This window comes from Hydra vulgaris, chromosome 08 (assembly GCF_038396675.1).
Source record: "Hydra vulgaris chromosome 08, alternate assembly HydraT2T_AEP".
Taxonomy (NCBI): Eukaryota; Metazoa; Cnidaria; class Hydrozoa; order Anthoathecata; family Hydridae; genus Hydra; species Hydra vulgaris.
In genome coordinates, this window is record NC_088927.1 from 3,687,684 (window position 1) to 3,712,345 (window position 24,662).

General features: G+C 27.9%; 1 protein-coding gene across 1 annotated transcript in view; it reads right to left on the bottom strand.

Moving 5' to 3' along the window:
- Positions 1 to 1,468: 1,468 nt before the first annotated feature.
- Positions 1,469 to 24,662, bottom strand: part of LOC100197951 (sphingosine kinase 2) — a 45,408-nt gene continuing 22,214 nt past the window's right edge. Inside the window, exons 4-5 of the mRNA XM_065802298.1 lie at positions 20,352 to 20,467; positions 1,469 to 2,287 (exon numbers count right to left, since the gene is read on the bottom strand). Coding sequence (XP_065658370.1) covers positions 1,513 to 2,287; positions 20,352 to 20,467 — 891 coding nt within the window. The 3' untranslated portion in view covers positions 1,469 to 1,512. The remainder of the gene's footprint in view (positions 2,288 to 20,351; positions 20,468 to 24,662) is intronic.

A 24,662-nucleotide genomic window follows, 5' to 3' on the forward strand; every position in this document is an offset into this window, starting at 1 on the left:
TATGCTTGAGATTTTGAGTTTATTTACTTTATGACTTATTATTGACAATCATTATTAAAAAGTTCACAAAACACAATATTTACTAAGTTGATAATTCTTAATAATTACAATAGTCATTAAAACACATACACACATAAATTACTACGTGTAACCAAGGACGTAAAATAAGATCTTATTTTACGTCCTTGGTGTAACTAACACGTTTATCGTCGTGACAACTAGCACATATAATGTAAATTTACAAATTTCACAGTAGTATTAAATCGGCTTATACAGTAAATTCAGAAATTTGTGTAAATACTTTTATTTCAGGTAACTTTATATCCAAAAATCATAAAATCTTAGATGAAATCAAAAATCTCAAAAAGAGGTCGAAAAATCTTACAAATCACTCAGTGGAAACACTACTCTTTATCAGCATCAGAAGCGCGAAGCTCGCTTAATTTATTTTGCAAATCGCTTTTTAAATTCAAAACCACTTTTGAGAGAAATAGAAACCTTAAATATGTACACTAACTAAATGTTTAAACACAGACACAGGGGGGATAAGCGAACCTCAATAAAAAAATATTTAATCTATAAATACTTTATCCGGATCAAGTAAGGAGGCAATTTTTAAATTTTTTCCGCAATCCCCTAAATGATATAACTTTCTAGATAATTTTTGTTTGAATATCATAATTACTTGGGTGTTATTGGCAAAGTTTTTGATTTATTCAATTTTAGAAATGATTTTCTTATGACTTTTAAGAAATAAAAAAAACATTTCATTTTGTAGTAATACAATTTGTGATTAATTGGCTTAAGTTAGACAAAATTGGGAAGTTGGCGAAGTTGTATACAAACAGTTGATTTTTTTTTAAAAATGATTTGTTTTAAACAACTCTTTCTTAAAAAACCGTATTTAATTCAGCCAATTCAATAAAGTCGGCCAACATTTGCCGACTGCCAACTATAGATCCAATTTTGCTGACTCCAGTGTCCAATTTGCCGACTAATAAAATTCGTAAAGGGGCTAGTTGATAAAAATATTTTTGAAAAATTGTAAATACATAAACTAAAAAAAGTATACCTTTAGCTTAAAAAAAATCGTGTAGTGACGATGATACGCACACACCAACAAAATATATTATATACGAAAAATATATTGTATACAAAGAAAATGAAGTCAAATAAAAACATCACATAATTTTTGCATGTATTATCAAAAGTAATACTCTTAGGTTCCAAATTTTCCACTTCTTAGATCTTTTTGGAACCTCCACCCCTTATTAATTTTTTAGCTTTTTAAAATCTCCTTTTGTATTATTTTTTCCAATCCCCCTTCATTTAAGAGCCCATATCCCGTTTATTTGGCACTTGAGAGTACCTATGCAAAATAATAAAAGTAATAAACTTTATAAAATAAAAGTATTATTATTATTATTTAAAAACAATTACTGAAAGATTTATATAAATCAAAAATGCTAATAAAAAAATACTTATCTAATTTCAATTTTATTAATAAATAATTTAGTAATGAATTGAAATAACATTTCCAAGGGAAGGAAAAATCTCTCCTTGGATTAATCCATAATTTACTTCTTCTCCGTCTACTGCAATATGACCAATTCTGTCAGGAGATGGCGTTATTCGAAATGCTGTTATATTTTTTGTTTGAAGTTCTGGCATACTAAGATGGTTTCCATCTTCTATTTTAAGAAACATTTTTACAATATTACATTTACTTATCCCACTCATAACAAATTGAGCGCACATGCGACCATCATTAATTAATGACCCAGGAGAACTATGAAGGTTTAACCCTAAATGCGAAGTTAAATTAATATTTAGCATAATAAAATCGCCTTCAATTACTTTCCAGTTACCAGGAACTTGTGAATTCAGAGATGAAAGAGAACTTGAAGGGCCGTAAGAACCAGATTTGTTTATGCATGTTATATCATTTGTCTCATTTATAACACATCTTTCAATGTCACATGTTTCAGTTTCCGATTCAGTAGCTATGACGCCTTGCTCACAAATATTTTCGTCAAATTCTAAATATTCAAATTTTCCGCTATACTGTCTCAATGAACAAACTCTCTCTATAAATCCAACAGTAAATCTTGTACCACCCAGAAACCTGTATTTTTCAGATTCGATATCTATGTCTGATGCCATTCCCCAAGTAACACTAAGAAATCCGTATCGCTTTTCTTTTTCTGTTTGTATTAAAAATAAATCCAAAGGGTGAGATTTTCCTTTGAGTAATATAAAAACTGAACTTGAGATTTCAAAAGCTTCTCTAAAAATCAAGAACATCAATGAATCATTATTATGATCATGTTCATGATCATAAACAGGATCATAATGATGATTATGATCATCATTATGATCATGATCATAAACATGATCATAATGATGATTACAATCATCATTATTATAATAATCATCATTATGATCATGATGATAATGATTATGTTGATCATGATCATTATATATATATATATATATACATAGATATATATGTATGTATATACATATATACATAGATATATATGTATGTATATATACATATATATGTATGTATATATATACATATATATGTATGTATATATATATACATACATATAATAATGATAATGATTATGTTGATCATGATCATTATATATATATATATATATATATATATATATATATATATATATATATATATATATATATATATATATATATATATATATATATATTCATACATATATATGTATGTATATACATACATATATATGCATGTATAAATATACATTAGGGTGATTCATATTTGACGAATTTTTGAAAATCAAGTTGGTCCTACCTGGAATGGTTGACCACCAATATAAAAATAATTTTAAGCTCAAAAATTTTAATATCACGTGACTTTAGAGGTCCTCGCCAGTCAAATTTGTGTATAAAAACATAGCAAATTTCAAGCCAACTTTTCTTCTATATGGTATATTTTGGACTACTTATTTATAATAGGGTAGAACCAAAAAGAAATACGGTGGTATTTATTCCACATGATGTGGAGAAAGTGGCGAAAAAACCGGTTTTTTTTACATAAAATGACGCATTACTATGTATAACTGACGCTGGTTTATTCTTCATATTTAGGCCAAATTTTGAAAATTAATATTAGAACTAAGCATTAATAATGTTTATATAGAAGGGGCATGTCAATAGTTACCCGCCCCCCTTACCCTATTATTGAAAATTTATACCCCCTCTATCCCTTCTTCGTTGGAAGTTATTTAAATTCGTTGGGCGAAGTTATTTAAATTGGAGCTCGAACTTTGAAAAATAATTTAGGATACAGATATATCAGGGTAAGTTCCAATAACTCCCTAAATCCCCTCTTGGAAATATGTCAGTGTTTAATGCATCTATTAAAACTGGATAGTTTCCTTAATCTGGGTTGCCAAGAAAGTATTGCTATTGGAATTGGTATCAAACCTTATTAAATTGGAAGAATCAACAGTTTCCTTGATGTCATTCCAGTTTGTCTTAAACCGTTTGAACATTAAATTTTCTGGAGCTGCTGTTTTGCCTGAGGTAATTTGCTCCCAGAAATGTTTGAGATGAAGTTCGTATACAAGCCTCCTGCAGGCAAGCTCTAATAAAATAGATTCATGTCTTTGACTGAACCTAATATTGGTTCCTGAATGTCTTCCAGTATTTTAGGCAGTTGTGTCAAAACATAGTCCCTTCCCATCGTCACGTATTCCATAATCTTCCAGTACATTATACAAAGCTTCATACTGAGCAGCTCCAGTCCCATGCTCCATTGCTGGAATTCCAAGAAGCTTAATGTCTCCATCAATATTAGCTGAAACAGCAAACCTGTCTCTTTTTTCTTTTTTCTCATTAGTAATATCCTCCATAATTTTTCCATCAAAGTGAGCTATTATCGGGAAAAGTGTTTTCTCAGCAGCTTTTTAAAACCTTATTTTGAGCTTTGCAGCATTTTGCTGGATGGTTTTCTTTTGTGCCCGCCAAATAGTAGATTGAGACAGTAAAAAGTCTTCAACATTTCCACCTGAACTAACAACCAAATCTGTACACACATGCAGCAAATCTCTAGAGGAAATATTTTTGGAAACTCAAGTCATGACAATATCTTTTACAAAATCCTTGGCTAACTGTGGCGTGTCATTACTTGGACCTGGCTGATTGAAATCAAACGAACAATCTGAGTCTATGCTGGTATTTATATCACTGGTTTCTGAGGAAAACTGAAGCTCTGTAGTAAAATCATCTCTCTGAGAAAACTGTTCAACATTGTGAACTAACTGTGGATGTTTCAATCTTCTCTGTTCTCTCTTCTTAATTCTCCGGTTATAAAGTTTGTCTTTTTTTACCCGGAGTCATTTTACGACGGGTCTTTTGATCTCTCAAAAATTTCATATCGGTACAATACGATTCCTTATGAAGACAAGTCTTCTTTTTATCTTCGATATTTGGTTTAGCAATCCAGAAAACCTTCTTTCCTTTTTTTTTGAAATCTTGTCTAGCTTTTCTTGCTTCTTTTGAGATCTTACACTTACTTTTCTTTAAATTCTCCCAGCTGCTGATCAGATCAGTGATATGCTTCCTTTAATAATATATATAACAGGTTTAGAAAATATTATATTATCCAAATTTTGCGGTGTGTTTATGGTAACCTGTCCCTTTAATATGAATTAAATTTTGTTTGGCCTACCTTATAAATGGGTCAGTGAGTATCCCATCCTTGTATCCTCCGTCTATCCATGGTTTCTTAACTGCAAACATAATGCAGTTTTCAGGACAGCTACCAAGACCAGAACACTTTGCTGTTTGACGACCAATGGTACAAGCAATCAGCTTTTTTGTTGGAGTTATTTTGTCTCCAGATCGTCTAAACTGAAAGTAGAGAATAATGTCTGGATTTGTTGAAAACATTATTTCTGGAAGATTTTCTTTAAGATCCTCTTATTCAAAAAGATATGCCCTTGTTTTAAGTATTGTCGATCTTGGCATCTTGGTTTCTAAACAGTAATTTGATTAAAGAAAACAATTGATATTCATTCTTTGTTTAAGTCACATGTATTTTACAATAATAATTTTGTATATAACCGCAGATAGTATACCTTTTGTAGATTGTTATGGATACGCCACATACACACACTGAATGTAAAACTACAACAATATGTCTTCCGCAAATATGACAATATGTTAGTTTATAAAACCGCGGAAACGAATAACTATTCCAAAATATTCAAGAATCAAAATGTTATCATAATTTAATGTTTATATTGTCTTTTTTTCTATAGAAAATAAAGCAATTTTAAATTATGATTTATAAAATCATATTATTTAAAAAATCATACTATACATCCCCCCCCCCATTTCATCGAAGAAGGGGTAGAGGGGGTATAAATCTCCAATAATAGGGTGAGGGGGGCGGGTAGCTATTGACATGCCCCTTCTATATAAACATTATTAATGCTTAGTTCTAATATTAATTTTCAAAATTTGGCCTAAATATGAAGAATAAACCAGCGTCAGTTATACATAGTAATGTGTCATTTTATGATAAAAAACCGGTTTTTTTGCCACAAAAATTTGTCAAATATGAATCACCCTAATATACATACATATATATGTATGTATATATGCTATTATATACATACATATGTATGCATGTATATGTTTAATTTTATTAAATTAAATTTGCAACAGTGGAAAAATACCACTGATGTTATAAATTGGTTCTCCATAATCGAAAACAAAAATGACTGTACATTTATTCAATTTGACATTAATGATTTTTACCCCTAAATAACTGCAGATATTTTAAATAAAACAATCGAATTTACAAAAAGTTACTTTTATTCACACAGTTATTCCTGATGAAACAATCAGTATAATAAAACATTGTAGAAAAATCTTACTTTATTTTAATAAGGAAACTTGGAAAAAGAAAAACATAGATGACTGCTTTGATATAACAATTGGCAGTTATGATGGAGTAGAAATTTGTGAATTTGTTGGACTATATATTTTAGATTTATTAAGTAAAATTATCAATATAAAAGATTTAGGCCTTTATAGCGATGATGGTTTAATAATAATGTGTAAAAAATCTGGCCCACAGCTTGATAAAATTAGAAAAGATATTTTAAAAATATTGGTTTTCAAATCGAAATAAACATTAATTTAAAAATTGTGAATTTTAAAAATGTCACATTTCACCTTTCTGAAAATTCAAAAAACCAAACGATGAATTATTGTATATTAATATTAACTCAAATCATCCACCTCAAATTCTAAAACAAATCCCGATTTCAATTAACAACAGGCTAAACCAAAACTACTCTAATGAAAATGTATTCAATTCATCTAAAAGAATATTTGAAGATGCCCTGAACAAAAGTGGTTTTGAAAATTTTAAACTAAAATGACCCTGAAAAAAAGAATAAAAAAAAGCGAAATAGAACTAGAAATGTAATTTGGTTCAACCCCCCATATAGCAAAAATGTCTCCACTAACATAGGAAAAGTGTTTTTAAAATTGGTCGATAAGCATTTCCCGCCCTCTAATAAATTGCATATAATTTTTAATCGAAATACAATTAAAGTAAGCAACCGTTGCACAAAAAATATGGAAAGAGCTATAAAAGGTCACAGTAATGCTTTGTTAAACAAAAAAGAAATCCTAAATAAAAAAACTACAGAAAGTTGTAATTGTAAACAAAAAAAAAATTGTCCGATGAATGGAAGTTGTTTATCAAAAAATGTGGTATATAAATGTGTTGTTTCCTCTAAGAATGTACCTGATAAACAATATATTGGCATAACAGAGGGTGAATGGAAAAAACGTTTTGCCAATCATAAGCAATCTTTTAAAAATAAAAAGTATTCAAAAGGCGCCATGCTGTCAAAATATATATGGGAATTAAAACGTAAAAACATTGATGATTTTATACTGAATTGGTCCATCTTTAAAACAGCGCCTGCATATAACAATATTTTCAAAAAATGCATATTATGCCTACAAGATAAATTTGAAAAAATTACTCACACAAACCAAGAGTGCTTATTAAACAAAAAATCAGAATTAATTTCTAAATGTAGGCACGAAAATAAGTTTCTCCTAAAAAACTTCAAAAATAAAATGAGCTCAAATAATATTTACATTAAATCCCCCATTTGAAAAATATTTTTTTTTTAAAAAAGCATAAGTAATCATTTCTAAAAAATTCTTTTCATAATAGTATCAGCAAATTCCATAAATGTGTGAAAATTTACAGTAGTTAAGACACTTGCAACTTCCTGTAATTTAATTTTTGGTATAAACTGAAGTTTTATTAATTTGATCATTTATTTCTCATGAGTCTTTATTGATGAAGCACAGTGTTAAATAAAAAAAAATTGGGTTAAGTGAATTTCTACTAATTTATAATTAGTCTGTTCCTATAAGAACATTGAGCACTCTATTTTGTAGAATACATTTTAAATATATATATATAACTATACAATATTCAAATTTTCTCCTATATTGTCTCAATGAACAAAATCAATCTATAAATCTAACAGTAAATCTTGTACCACCCATACCACCTGTTTTTTTTGGACTTCCGTTCATTGACAAGATAAGACACGTTTGTAAACACTTCTTTAAATTGTTGTAACATAAATAAACCAGCCTTTCACGTTATTTTCGAGTTATATTGAACTGATTTAACAGTGATAACCATTAATGGTAGTATTATCAACATTTTTTTTCTCTATTTATTTAATTACACTGTTATTAAACCAGTTAAAGTCGTTTTTATTGCTTATGTTATTTTTTATTTTTTATTTACAAACTCTTGAACTATAATTAATGTTCAACAGACCGTATTTTCTGATAAACACTTATTTCAAGAGATTAATTAAAACCTAAAAACAAATTGCTACAAAAACAATCCAAATAGAAATAAAAATTAAGCGACTTATTTCACTAATGATTGTTATTCGTTATAAAAATAAAATATTTTACTTAAAAACATTAAAAAACATATTATACTAAAAAGGAACTATAAAGAAATCATTTCCTAAATCAACAACAACCTAAACAGTAATTATCCTATAAAATTCAATTTTTTCCCATATAAAATTTTGAAATGACCAAAGCAACTGAAAATCTCCGTATAGAATTGTCTACTAAGTACGATGCGATTATAGACACACTTATGGATAGACCTAACATTGCTGAAGATGGATTGAATGGATTACTAAACTGAATAAAGATTACTAAATAAATACTAATAAAATACTAATAAAATAAATACTAAATAAATACTAAATAAAAAACCTGAATGGATTACTAAACTGAATAAAGAACTTCACACTCTCAAAACTCCAACACTTACTGCAACTGGAAACACCACTGCTTGGAATATTGTAGTTGCCAAGGGGTTAAAAGCAACACTAAAAGACCAAGAACAAATTAATATTATCAACACAACAGCCCTCAAATCAAAAAAATGAGAAAACAGAGCTAAGAATATAATTATAGGTGGTGCCCCGAAATCTTCCAGTACCGATCCATCAATTGCAAAATCTCAGGTCAGAAATAAAGTAGAAAAAATGTTTTCATTATTGGGGACAGACAAGTCTTTAATTGTAAATCATTTCCGCCTCAAACTCAATGTAAGGGCCCCTGAACTACCCAGTCCAATAGTAATAATCCTTACAGATGAATCAGCTAGAAACAGAGTACTTAAACAAACCTCCACCTTTTTTTGCGTAACCAGCAACAGGGTAGATCACAGTTCCCTATTCATCAACCCTGATATGATATTAAATGAACAAAATCAGACTTACCTCCTCAGAACCAAATGCAAAAAATGTAATACCACTCTTAGTCCAACCGCTACAACAATCAATGTTATTGGAGGTAACACAATAAAAGAAATAACTAGACACCATTAGCCACCAATGTCAATCAAAAACCAACTAGCAACACCTCCAACAGCACATTTATAAATCCAGAATGTTCCAATAAAACGTTCCATCCCACCTATACAAATCATTATTAAAACTTTGAAACATAATTCTAAGGAAGAAAATGTAAACGAACAACAAATAAAATCATTAATTGTGCATACTTCAATGCAATATCACTTAACAATAAACTTCATCATTTACATAATCTTCTTCGAAACGGCTATCTGGACGTTATCTCATCACAGGAACCTGGCTTAACAACAAAACTCTAGACTTGCTACTGTTAAATGGAAATGGTTTCCAAATATTTCAACGTGATTGTAATGGCAATGGTGGTGGCTCACTCATACTAGTGTGAAGTAACATCCATTCTGTGTAAATTAATTTTGATGTTCCTGAAGAACTTGTAGATACTGAAATTACTTGTGTAGACGTATGTGTTTTCTCTAGTCTCAAAACGTTACGCATTTCATGCATTTACCACCCCCCATGTGCAGCCTTATGTTTTTTGAAAACCAAAGCCTTATATAAGATGCTGTGTATATTCATCAACTTGTAATCATACTTGTATAGTATCAGGCAATTTTAATCTACCACTCATTGATTGGTCAATACCTAGCCTAGGCAATTCTTGTCACGACTTGTTCATAGAAACTTGTAAGGTGAACGCCCTAACCCAGGTGGTATCAAGCAGTACCCGATTAAACAACATTTTGGATTTTATATTAAACAATGATAAAATCAATGTATACAACGTAGTAACTACAGCCCCTTTCACCAGTACCTGCAACCATTGTACCATTCTCTTTAATTGCAATTTGGGAACTGTAATTAGCAGTAAAAAACCATCACTTCCAATTTCACATAATTTTCATAAGGCCAACTATAATAATATCAACAATGATTTAATTAATGTAAACTGGTACAAATTAGCAGAGCAACATCATAATGTTGAATCATTCTGGCACACTATATGTGACATTTTGAACTCAAGGATTTTGTTGCACGTACCAGCACTCCATAAAAAAAGATACAGTATTCAACCTTGTGCACTTCGAAATTTGGCATCTAAAAAACGTATTTTATACTAAAAATACAGAAGAAATTTTGATTTAAACTTTTATCAAATACAAGAATTGCTCACATCTATACAATGCCGAAATAATAAAAAACGCTATTAATAAGGAGAAAGATATTATCAATAAAGAAAATATCAACAAATTTAACTCCTTTATCAATTCAAAATCCAAGCGTCACCATTCTGTTGCACCACTCGCAAGTTCTGATGATTTCTTTTGTTTAGACGATTGTAAAAGAACGTGTAAGTTGAATGACTTTTTTGCCTTTGTCTTCATCACTGACAACGGTGTTAGTCCTCCATTAGATTTTCCATCCCATCAAAACTCTTTGAGCAACGTATTTTTTCCATATGATTCTGTCGTTTCATTACTACAAAAACTCCCAGCAAAGTTTTCCAAACCTCTGGATGGTTACCCTCCAATATTTTTAAAATCAATTGCAACTTCCATTGCCATTCCTCTTTCTATTTTGTTCAAAATGTCAATGACCACTAATACTATACCTAAAATTGGAAATCAGTATTAATTTATCCAATATTTAAGAAAAGCAATCCTTCTCTACCAACCAACTACAGACCTATTTCAATGACCTGTATCATTTGCAAAATTATGGAATCAATTATTGCTAAAACCACAAAAAACTATCTGTTAGAAAATAACTTTTTTTCGCAACATCAATTCGGTTTTATAAATTGCAGATCCACATGTTCACAAATGCTGGCAACTTTAAACGAATGGACCACTGCCGAAAATAACAAAAAATAATCATCCATATTGATTTTGAAACAGTTCTTGACTCGGTAAGTCATCCTAAACTAATGTTAAAATTGCAACACTATAGAATTAAATACAAACTATTTAATTGGATTAAAATTTTTGTAACTAATCGCTTTCAATGTGTGTGTGTTGGTACCTCATATTCTGAAAACACTCCAGTTAAGAGTGGAATACCGCAAGGAACTGTACTTTTTTTTACAAGGAACTGTATAGTTTTTAATATTAACAACATTATTTGTTTATTGCACTGATGAAGATTGTGGCATTAAGCTGTTTGCAGATGATATTAAGTTGAATCAATCAAGAAATGATAACAACAACATTGATCTTGTAAACACTTTAAAAAAAATCTTGGCATTGTCCAATGATTGGCAACTAAAAATAGCAACCAACAAATGCTTTCATGACCTTTGATACAAAGTTCTCTTATCACTGCTCTCATACTTCAAGCATAGCATACTCTCGCATTTACTTACTTTTAAAATCCTTCATCTCTGACAACTTTCAACTTTTGTTAAAAGCTTACAATGTTGTGGCCGAATTTTGCACCCCAGTTTGGAGCCCTCATCATTTAAAAGATAAAATTTACATAGAAAAAGTTCAAAAATATTCTACCAGAATTGTCTATAGAATACACGGACTACTTATGAAGACTTACTGTTTTCCAACTAGAATTTCTTGAGTATCGCAGAGTTAAATTTGATCTTTATACGACTTAAAATTGTACATAATCTCGTTGATTTACCATTTTCAGATTTTTTTACTTTTTCCAATTCGAAATATTTTAATAGACAAAATAAACATTCACAAAAGTTTACTCCACGAAATAAATACATTAATGATACTAGATTTTTTTTAGTGAACTCGCCCTCACTTTTAGCATTCAAATCGAATTTAAAAAAAGTTTAAATTCGATTTGAATTTGATTTAAATTGTCACGCAATCTAATAACTTGGTTTTAGCACCTTTACTCACATTGAATTTTTTTTTTTTTTGGTGTTACATAAGAGTCATTTAGTAATTCCTTGTCTCACCATTTTGTATTTTGTACATTTTTCAAATACAAATAAATAAATTATATATATATATATATATATATATATATATATATATATATATATATATATATATATATATATATATATATATATATATATATATATATATATAATATATATATATTAAACTAATTCCTAGTACCTGCAGTACTAGGAATTAGTTTAATGTTTATAATATAATTTAATATTACAACTCTAAGTTTCATGTGTTACCACAATCATCAGGCAAGTAGTAAAAGTTTAATTTTGCTACGATTTGTTTAGTGGACCTTAAGGTTTATATTTGTATTTTGGATCGTTACAGGACGGAAATTGATTAGTAGTTAAGTTAATAATATTATTAATTTGATTTTAGTTAGCTAATATAAGTGAAATAGTTATATGTTTAATGTTGTATAAAATATTTGTTTATGTGATAATGTGCATTATTTATATATTAAAAAAATTAAAATTAAAACTGATATAAAAATATATATAATATGAAATATATTACAAAAGCTCTGTATGTGAGTAATTTATTAGTTAGCCTAAAGATATATGGAGTAGAATAATGTAGTTATTTTTGGTTGTTAGTCAGGTTTGTAGCAAGCTTTGTAATTTTTTAATAAGAATTTATTTTCGTGGCGACACTTTGATATAATTTTGGTTCTTTTATTTAGCAGTTCCTCAGCACGGTTAGCCTTAACTAAATTTAGGTTTTCTGAATTGTGTCCGAATTAATTTCAACGTTTTCTGAAAGAGTATATTTTACTGATCACTATGTATATAGTCCACCAAATCAGAAAACTCCTACTAAGTAATTATGGCATTTTAAAGATTTTTTTGCGCCTTTTTTTTGCATCTTTTTTGTCTTTTATGACCACCTTTAATCCGCCATTTTTTCTGCCACAAATTTAATTGCAAAAGACAATCATAGAACAAATATTGTTTAAAAAAAAGTTAAGAATTGGTAAATCACATCCTCAGACTATTTTAGATCATCAAAAGAACAGAAAAAAAGTATTTTTTGTGGTCGCAAATGTCATATGAAAATAAACAGCCAAACCATATAATTTCTAAATTTCAGAGCTATTTTTCGGATTATAACATTGCTGATGATCGATACCCTACTGGATTGTGTCCAAGGTTGGTATACTTAATGATTTTTAAATAAATAAATATATATAAGAAGTATATATGTCATAAACGTACACAGTTAACTTTAACTAAATTTAGGTTTTCTGAAATGTGTCCAAATTAATTTCAACGTTTTCTGAAAAAGTATAGTTTACTGATCACTATGTATATAGTCCATTAAATCAGAAAATTCCTATAAAGTAATTATGGCATTTTAAAGATTTTTTTGCACCTTTTATTTTGCACCTTTTTTTGCAAGTGTTTTTGGTCCGCCATGTTTTCATTTAAAATTTTATTGTAAAAGTTACAGACAATTTATTGGAAATGAATAATACAGATGGTATTGTGTTATATTACATAGTTTAAGAGTAAATAATTACATAATCGGAATGTTTTAAATCATCAAAATATTTACAAATATAAAATTAAAAACTATTTCTTCTTGAATTGAATCACTAAAAAATATCAACATTTAGATCAACATGTCCAAGAGAATCAAGATGTTTTCCATTATAAGAACTTAATGCCCTTACTAAATTATGTCCATAATTAGAATTATTTGCGGACACCTTGTACCAGTTACACGAGGCAGTTTTAAAGAGGTTGTGAACACTTTCTTCTGATTGCTCCGAATAAACTCCAAGACCCATTTTTTTTGTTTTGCAGAATTCAGATACATGATTGAACAGGATATGAAATTTTGGTGTTAATGTAATACCGTGATCCAACATCAAATTTTTACAGCAGACTTTTAAATTTTTGATATTGGTTTGAATGTTTTCATCAAGTCGGGATCCAAAGCAAGATTCAACAACTAAATTTAACAACCTTAAGCATTCTCCACTTTAGTTTAATTGGCAGCTTATCATTAAAGACTTCCCACTTTTTATGAATTTTTCCATTAAATTTTCCACTATGCTGACCAGTCCTAATAATTTGCAACTGTTAGTAAATCTTCTTTATATTCATTTCTGACCAATTCCGCTCCATGTTATCCATTACATAGTTGACAGTTCCCTCCATTACAATCTACAAGAAATTCAGAGGGGTTTCCATGTACTAATACAGGGTTTATACAATTCTTAAAATGTTGTGCACACTTAGGTTTTCAACCAGATTCTTTGAATTTTGTATAGTTGTTTTGACAGCTCTCGAAAGTTCTGTATGCATTTGTCCAAGTTTCTCTTCTATCCCACTCACATACATAACAGGGATGAATTGAACTGCTACTTGGAGATATACCTGTCAGAATTTGACTAAATTTTATGCCGCATACCCCAATGTGCTCAACTTTTTCAAGATTTAATTTTTCAAATATTAATTTAATGTTTAAATATCTTTCTGGGATTTCTGGAGCTACCAGAAAAAGAAATGAAGCATTTACTGACGAATTTTTAAATATTTTTTTTAGACCATCTTTATATAAAGACCTGCAAGCTGTTACCGGTTTTGTTTTAAGGTAATCTATTTCAACTTTGCCGTAATTTTCAAAAATTTCATTGAGTTTACCTATATTTAAACAAAGTTTGATAAAACCACTATCCCCATCAACAGCAATTATTAGCAACAAGATCCAGGAGTAGTTTAACAAAAAGAGTAACATCATTGCAGTAAGCTACTGTAATATTTTTATATTCCAAAGTTTTATCTTTGTTTTTAAATTCAAATAAAATATTTTCTTCGGTAAATAATGGGAGAAGATAACTGTCCAAATCAGAGACATAATCTTTTGGTCCAGGTTCTACAGCATTTCTTCTTTTTTAAACAACTCCATAAATATTAATTTTTTTATATAATAAGTTTTACTCCAAATATTGCATCATTTTATTGTGCAGAATTAAATTTGTATTAGTATTGTGATTTTACCTTATCATATTAGCAAGCTTTATCATTTGATGGTTACTTAAGGAAAGAGAATTCTGAATATAAAGAAGATTTTTGTGAGTAAAATTGATTGTTTTTGGAGTATTCTCAGATCTGATAGATAGTTTCAGTTTACCACCTCCTGTCTTCAATGAAATGGTATTACCGCTTTCACTACATAGCTTTTCTTTAATAACGTGAGAAGCCATTTGTTCCTTGACATCTAAATTAGTTACAAAACTATGGAGACTGAATAAAAAAGGTTTCGACAACATAACATTTTTTAAAATGTTATAGGTTCAAAAGCTTACAAAGGTTTTTTTAAATTAAAATTATCATTTTTGATTTATTATTCTTAACATTTCTTTTACTTATCTCTCTATTAGTAACGCAAATTAATACGGTTTTTCTAATACCTTGATATCCGGATGAAGCTGATATGTTATTTCTGAAAAAAAAAAATTACATTTACGAACTTGTTTTCTATAGAACATAGTATACAACCTTTCACAATCAAATAATCAAAGTTATAAAAACGTTTTCTACCTGAGTGTTGTTGCATTGCATTTATGATGCAATCCTCTTTTAACTTTAGTCAGACAAGAACTACACCGCGGAGTAATAGCTACCGTTTTAAAACTCTTTATGCCAGATTTTTTCTTGGGTATCCTTCCCTGTGTTCTTGCGATCTTGCATATTTCACAGTTGCAAATTTTTAGTTTTTTGAAATTATATAAAAGATTATAATTTTATATTTCTTTACAACAGATAAATTTTATATTTCTATACAAATAAAATAACGTTTAACTCATTTCGTGTTTTAGCCAGCTTAGTCATCTTTGACCAGTATATGTCAAAATTAATTTTCTGCTTGAGACCAACAACATGTGTTCTTTCAACTATACCCCTACACCTAAAAAGATAAAGATATGCTAGTACCAAGCAAAATAAGATTTGATTCATTTATCCAATCTTATTTCTTTGAGTTCAACAAGGTATCCAATTTTTTAGTTATGTGAATGGTTTTACGTTTATGAGATATATACTTTTTATATATATTTATTTATTTAAAAATCATTAAGTATACCAACCTTGGACACAATCCAGTAGGGTATCGATCATCAGCAATGTTATAATCTGAAAAACAGCTCTGAAATTTAGAAATATGGCTTTGGCTGTTTATTTTCATATGACATTTGGGACCACAAAAAAGACATTTTCTCTGTTTTTTTGATGATCTAAAATAGTCTGAGGATGTGTTTTACCAATTCTTAACATTTTTTTAAACAAAATTTGTTTTATGATTGTCTTTTGCAATTAAATTTGTGGCAGAAAAAATGGCGGATTAAAGGTGGTCGTAAAAGACAAAAAAGATGCAAAAAAAAGGCGCGAAAAAATCTTAAAAATGCCATAATTACTTAATAGGAGTTTTCTGATTTGATGGACTATATACATAGTGATCAGTAAAATATACTCTTTCAGAAAACGTTGAAAATAATTCGGACACAATTCAGAAAACCTAAATTTAGTTAAGGCTAACCGTGTCAGGTTTTGGATACAATATAATAGCAGATTTCTCATACAGACATAGTGGGCATCTTTTAGAAATATTTGAGTAGAGAGGTACAGACTTGAGAATAGACTATGTTAGCATAGGGGTTCTGTTAAAATTGTTTTTTAAATCCCAGATATAGGTTGATAGGGCAGTAGACTTTTTGTATTTAATATTACTGAATGATAATTTGTGGTTGTTATATCTGGTTTTCCACTCACCTTCCATTAATCCGATATAAACTTTGTTGGGTTGGTTTATTGCTGCAATGATGCATTTATATTTAATATTTGTGGATTTGCACTTACTATTCAGGGGGCATTCTGCTTTGTTTTGACAATTGCATTTTGGGTCATTATTTTCAATTCTTGGGAAGATTATTTTTTTATTGTGGATTTTAAAATTTTTCCTATCTTTTCAGTGCAACTGTAGCTTACCTTTACAGTGTTTCTGTTTAAGATTTTGTGAAGTTTGTGTCTTAGGGAAGTTTTTTTCTACTAAATACAAGAACATTTTTGCAACATTTGTGGAGGCATTTTTATTAAATGGGGAGTTGAACCATATGATATTGCATTTACAATTTTTTTTGGGTATTTTTTGTTTGATCTGGTATTTAAGGGAGCAGTTTTTGTATCCGCTATTTTTTAGTGCTTGTTCATATTCGTTTTTAGATTGATTAAATATAACTTCGCTGGAAGAATTTTGTGATAGTCTGTTTGATATTGAAGTAGGTAAGTGTTTAATAATTTGTGGTGGGTGATTAGAAGATATGTGGATGTATTGAAGATTATTGTTGGGTTTTTTGAAAGGCTTATGGGTGTTTTGAGCTAAATTAAAAGTGACATCAAGGAAGTTAATTGATTTAAGATTTGTTTTTATGTCTATTTGAAATTCAACATCTTTAAACTTTTGGATTATGTTTTTTCGCATTCACTTCATTTCTAGGCCGTTAAAATTTCGTATTATCAACAAGCCATCATCACGATAAAGCCCTATGTCGGTTTTTATAATTATATTAGATAATTCATTGAGTATGTAGATCCCTACAAGTTCGCAAATTTCAGCGCCATCGCAGCTGCCCATTGTTACATCAAAACTTTCATGATTCAATTTTTCTATCCACGTGTTATTGTTGTAGTAGAGGAGGGATTTTCGGCTATGTATTATAATTCTAAGTTAGTTGTCTGTTATTGTGGTGTTTTGTTTTGCAAAGGAAACGGCTTTATTAAATATTTCGGTAGTTTATATATAAATATATATATATGTATATATATATATATATATATATATATATATATATATATATATATATATATATATATATATATATATATATATATATATATATATCAGGAATCAAAAAAATTGAGTGAAATTTGAGTCAAATAAAGTTTTCAAAATTATTTTTTCAATCGTAGCATTAAAATTATCTTTGATGGACAACATTCTTCCTCAATTCCTATACCTCAGAGGTACCAAAAGATTCCATTGAAGAACCCATATTTGCCTAATTTGCTGATGATGAAACAATATATTCCAGTTTTGATTGTAAATTATCACATTTTAATAGTTTTAAACAAGTGGCCAAATTTGAAGAAAATCTCTCCTTAGTGGTTGCTTGGGGTTTGCTGTATTTAGTGAGTTTTACTATAATTTAGTAATTATTATTTTAGTAATTTATAGTAGTAATATTATTTTAGTAATAATTTAATATTTTAATAATTTATTTTATTGTAAAATATCACAGTATTAAAAGTTTTGGCACATGGATGGTGTCTCTGTTAAAGCTTTTGGTGTACATTGTAGTGGCCACATAAAGAGCCCTAAGTTACAACTTAGGGTTAATTAGCATGACTGAAGCAACTGCATAGCAAATTGTTTGGGATGCAATGCTTTATCTATGGATGAGTCAAGTCTTCTTCAACTTAAACCATGCCCAAAGTAACCAAAAATATTAAACATAAAAAACTAGCAATACCACCTAACGATTTCAATATAACTTACACAAACACTGGTGGTCTGCAAAATCTCTATCAGTTGAGTTATCTCTTATTACCTCTTACAAAATTCATCAGATTTGCTTGCTCTTTGTGAGACTAATTTAAGCTTACTAAGGTTTTCTTATTTGTATTTCAGTATTGATGGCTATTATCTTTTGATTTGCAAAGTCTTCAACAGTCACATGGCTGGATTCGGGGTAAACTTATGCATCAATCAACTTATTTGTCAAAAAACTAGATTTGAATCTTTCAACCATTCTTTTATGTGCTTCTGCTTAACACCTAAATACTCAATCATTTTCTCTTCATTCTTTATCGTTCTCCTTCTCAAGACTGCCCTTTTTTAGATAAAATTTCTGATAAAATTAACCTAGCCCTTTCTCTTTATCTCTCTAGACATTAGTATTGTTATTGGTAAGCATGGGCGTTTGGCGGTCCGTTAAAAATGATTAATTTCCATTGCGTTAAAAAAAATTAATAAAATCTCTGTTAAAATCCGTTACATTAAAACTTATTTATGGTAATTTTCCATTAACGGACATTAACTTATTTTAATGGTCGTAACTTGTAATAGTAACTTAATAACTTATTGGTGACTTTAATGTTTATCACACTGAATGGCTTAGCTCTAATACCACTGACCCTGCTAACATTAAAGCTCATAACTTCTGCGTTTCTCAATTTCTTACTCAGATAGTTAACTTTGAATTTGTTTTCCAGACAACCCTAATAACTTACTTTAATCACTTACCTTCACTCCTTGATTTGTGACTTATTCTCTCTTTTAGATGGTTCCGACCATGTAAGGATCTCTGTCTAGGCTGATGTCTTTTGTCTCTCTGCTGATAAATGTGCCTTCTACGTAACCTCCTGGACCAAGGCAGATATGGAAGCTTTTATTCTTGTTGATTTTAAGTCAAATTCTTTTCCATGCTCATTCTTTTTTAAGTCAAATTCTTTTCCATGGTCATTCTTTTTCAAGTCAAATTCTTTTCCATGGTTTTTGTGCAGCTGCTATTTCTAATTGTAATAATTTTTTTTTTAAGAAAAAAAGTTTTTTTTTAAATGCAACCTCACAAGGATGGGAGAGAGGTGAGATACTATGATATGTGCTAATGATGATATGTGCTAGCTTGTTTTTGAGTATGAGCAATAAATTCTGTTTTTAAATTCCTAAAATATGTTTGTCCAAACTATTGTTGTTCAACTAAATTTATATAAATAAATCAGTTTTCTAATTGTAACTGTAACAACATATTTTCAATTCATTGCTTAAATTTCACTTTTTTTTTAAGGAATCAAACATCTAATTAAAACAGTCAGTAAGATTACATTTTCCAACAAATTAAAGTTCATAACAAAGTTAAAATCTGTCTTTAAATTTTAAAGTCTTGAATTTCTTCTTTTTCTTGAAATTCTCAGAATGTACAGAATTTTCAATAAAAAAATTTTCTATGTTTTTTATGACTTTTTGTGGTATAATTCATTGCTAACTCACAAAAGAACAGAATAAACAAACTGTTACTAAGAGAAAAAATAAAACACATCTCATACATTCTAAACAAACTTTGTTGTGTAAAACCAACCAGAAATTCATTTTACTTGTTAAATAATGAAATTTCGAAAAAAAAACTCTTTTTTTAGTGTACTACGAAGTTAAACTTTATTTAAATCAAATTTGATCACATTTGATGATGATCATTTGAACGCCAATAGCAACACTTTGTATCTTAGCAACACTTTGTGCAGCATTTTTCATTAAAGTTCATTTTTTGTGTGGAGTTTTTTTAAAAAAAGCATAATTAAAATGAAATTTAAACTTTTAATAAAATTCTTTTTAAAAATAATAAAAAAATAAAACTTTTTGCTGTTAATTAAAAAACATTTACTTGGTAGAAAAAAAATGTTTACTCTGTAAAAAATTAAAAATTGCTTACTTAGCAGAATACATAAGAGTTGCTGCCAGAGCATTTCCTGAACCAGTCGGCAAAATAGAGACAGGAACTTTCAGTACTTCATTCCAATCACATCTTTCAAACAATCCATTAAAGTACTATTTAAAAATGAGTATAAAGAAATTCCTAATTTTAAATAAAATAAAATAAAAACTAATTATTTATTAACTAATTATGAGAACTAATAAAAAATTTTAATTATTTTAAAAACAATAAATAAAAATGTTTATATTGATATAATAATTTAAAGTCAAAAAGACTTTAATTTTTAAAATGTCAACTTTACAGCTTTTCGAATTTTAATTAATTTCTGTTTGCTTTGGTTTTTTAGGCACTTGTATGTTGGAACTTTCCATTTTAAACACTGCAAATACACTTATAAATAAACAGAGAACAACACAAGGAACAACAATGTTAAACAATAAGTGGTTAGTGCAGTGGTTCAAACAAATGCAACTTAATGGACATTTTATTTCATTTTTTAAACAAAGAAAAACAACTAAGACTATTGCTGTTTTAAACAAAAACCATTTTTTTGACAGTCAATTTGAAGGACATAGAATTTTTTAAGAACTTTTAGCAAGTATTATATATTCCATAGACTTCCAAAGATAGACAAATGAAAATAACATTAAAAAGTTTTGCATTTAAGAGAACTTTTGATTTTCAATCCAAGGTCTTCAATTAAAATAGGTAAAAATGATGATAAAAATTATTATTTATTATTCAAATAAATTATTTAGCCAATCAGAAGAAGCTACTCTCAGATGCTTAAAACACAGGAGATGTTAATTAATTTTCGGAAATTTTTCCCACCCACCACATGCTTATTAAGACCATCCTGTTTATTAATCTTTACTTGTTATTAACGAAAAAATAACATCTCAAAACTAAAAAAAACAATCAAAAATATATATCATTCACTGATAAGAATTAAAGTGTTATTAGGCTTTAAAAATTTTTAACTTTAAAAAATTTTGTAAATTTCGATTTGTCAAAATTTACATTTTCATTTATTTCTCACCATACAATGAAACTTATGTAAGCATATTAAATACTATTGAATTATATTGAAACAGCTGTTAAAAAAATGCACATTTGACCGCAAAGCCACACAAGAATTAAATTTTTTGTTTGTGTACTAAAATTCCCAACCAACCGGTTTTTAATCCCCCCCCCCCCCCCACTGTTTATTAGTACTGGACTAAAATTCCCACCCTTAACTTTATTTTCCAGCGCCTTCCCCTTGTATTAGGCAATATAGAATATTCACCATCTTAGGTGGATAATAAAAAAAGTGCACTGCCTTAAGGTCTACTTTATAAGAAAAAAAAAAAAATTAAAAGAAAATTAAAAGTTACAGCAGATAAACTGCAAAATCTTCATTATAACTTCAATCATTTTTACCATATATGTAAAACACTATTGACAAATAGGTAGCAGATATTGAATTAAGAAGACATCTGAGATATTGAATTAAGAAGATTTGATTTGATCTGAGATTTGAGTAAAGATTTGATAAGACTTATTTTAAAAAATACTTTCTTCTTCCTTCGTCAAAAATACTTTCTTCTTTCTTCGTCAAAAATACTTTGTACTTTAGAGTCAAATTATGTGAAAGAAGCAATAATTGCTGCTTTAAAAACAATAAAAACTTTTTTCAGAAGAGTTGGTTTAAAAATAGATTGAACATTTGTTGATAGCAATGCCAAATTTGCCCATTTTTTCAGTATGAGACTCAGTATTTTTACCTTTTGCTTGCTAAACAGAATTATCTATGCTCTCAAGTAAACTTAATAATTTTATACGTTTCTTAATTTTATACATTTCACTTTGTTTAAAAATATGTAGCTATTGTAAAGAAGTTGTTAAAAGTTTTTTCCTAAATATTTTTAACACTAAATTGTTATTAAAAATGAGTTAAAATTTAAAAGTTTTATTTTTACATATTAATATAACTTTTTTGTAACAATTATTTATTTTATAATCGAATCTTAATTGTAACTTTTCAGGTGCAGAGCAAGGCAGTACCTACTACTGAGCATAACATACTTCATAGTGTTTTTATATTAATATTGTAGAAGGGTAATTTTTTAAACAAACATTTAACTGTTAAAATTTTTTTTTTATATTAACAACTATTAAAAAACAAAAAAAAACAAATTAATCCAACATTCAACATCAAACTTTTTAACTTTTTAATTTTTAACTTTTTTTTTATCTTTATTCTCTTATTTATTTGGTTAATAATAACAAGTAACCATTTTTATTTATCCCTGTATTTGTTCTCAAATTGCAATTGCAATTCTAGTTGAAAATTACTATACCTAATGCATACATTATATATACATATACATACATATATAAATATATATATACATATATATATATATATATATATATATATATATATATATACAAATATATTGTATATATATATATATGAATATATATATATATACAAATATATATATATATGAATATATATATATAAATATATATATATATATATATATATATATATATATATATATATATATATATATATATATATATATATATATATATATATATATATATATATATATATATATATATATATATTAGGGTGGTTCTAAAAACAACATTTTTTGAAAATGTCTGATGGCACCCCGTAAATGTGTTCTATGTAATAAATTAATACTACATTAAAAAAACTTTTGAATAAAATTTTTTTTGAGGGGTCGCTTAAGACCTTAAACATCAGATGGGTCCCTAAAATTTTGGAAAAAAAAGTTCTTTAAAAGTATATCATGTTGGGTCTCAAAAGAAGTGAAATTTTATAAAACATCCAAAAACAACAATCATTTTATATAAGGATTACTAGTTTATATTTTATGGCTTAAAAACTATTATTTTTTAACAAAAAATAAAAGACTACACATCTTAATATTTTTTTAAAATAAACTTTTTTAATTTGTGTTTTCATTAATTTTTTTCTATTACTTTTGCAATTTCTATAAAATTTCACTCCTTTTGAGACCCAACATGATATGCTTTTGAAGAACTTTTTTTTTTCAAAATATTAGGAACCCATCTGATGTTTAAGGGTCTTGAGCAACCCCTAAAAATTTTTTTTATTCAAACATTTTTTAAAAGTAGTATTAATTTATTACATAGAACACATTTAGGGGTGCCAAAAGACATTCTTAAAAATTGTTGTTTTTAGAACCACCCTAATATATATATATATATATATATATATATATATATATATATATATATATATATATATACATATATATATATATATATATATATAAATGTATCAGAGGTGAACACTTGATTTTTAGATGTTTGAGTTTAACACTTACATTTTTTTGTGCAAACTTTTGTATGTTTATGCTTAAGTTAAATTTTCTTTAACATCTTCACTTCCCACAAGGCTGCAAACAACCCAGTGGTGTACCCTTTGGTTTTTTCTTAGTTGCCCTGCGGGCGACTGAAACAGTTTTTATTTCTCATTTGAGTTGTCCACTATGATAATCAGTAGTCCAGTGTAAAAGTTTTGTTTTTCTTTTTTCGAGTGAAACTAATGAAGAAAATTTTTTTTATTTAAAAGTAAATTTATTTATTTATTTACTGAATTAAAGATGTGTTGTACTTTTTGTCATAGTCAATACCTGTATGGTATTGTTTGTTTTTAATAATCTTAACAAAGGTTTCATTATGTGAAACAAAAATAACGAAATCAAAAACTGCAAAAAAATGTTTTATGTATAGAAAAATTTTCTATTATTATTTCTCTCTAAATTTTAAATCAAACTTAATTTAGTTGAATGTTATAAACATTATGTTTTTAATTTTTTTAACATTTTTAGTTATAATAAGACTTTTCTTTTTTTAGAAAATAAGAATTTCCACTTGCATTATTAATTGCGTTCTAATAATGATTTTTCATGTGCGCCTTAATAATGTTTTTTATTTTGTTAATTTTGTTTGACAAAGTTAAAAAAAAATTGTTTTACTAATGAAAAACAAAAGAGATCCAGTGTTATCAATGATTTAACTGCCCATTCACATGATTTAAAATGCAACTGTAAGGTTTAAAAAATAATACAATAGTATTTGGAAATGAAAGAAAATGTAAATTTAAAAATCATTTTAAATTGAGAAGAAGCATGCTTCAAAATGCAACAACAATGATTAAAGAAACAGTACAGTCGCACTTACGAAAAACTTTAATATTTCAACATGCAATTTAAAAATTGAGTGTAGGCTTCTTTTTATTACTATTGGTAAACTTATATAACG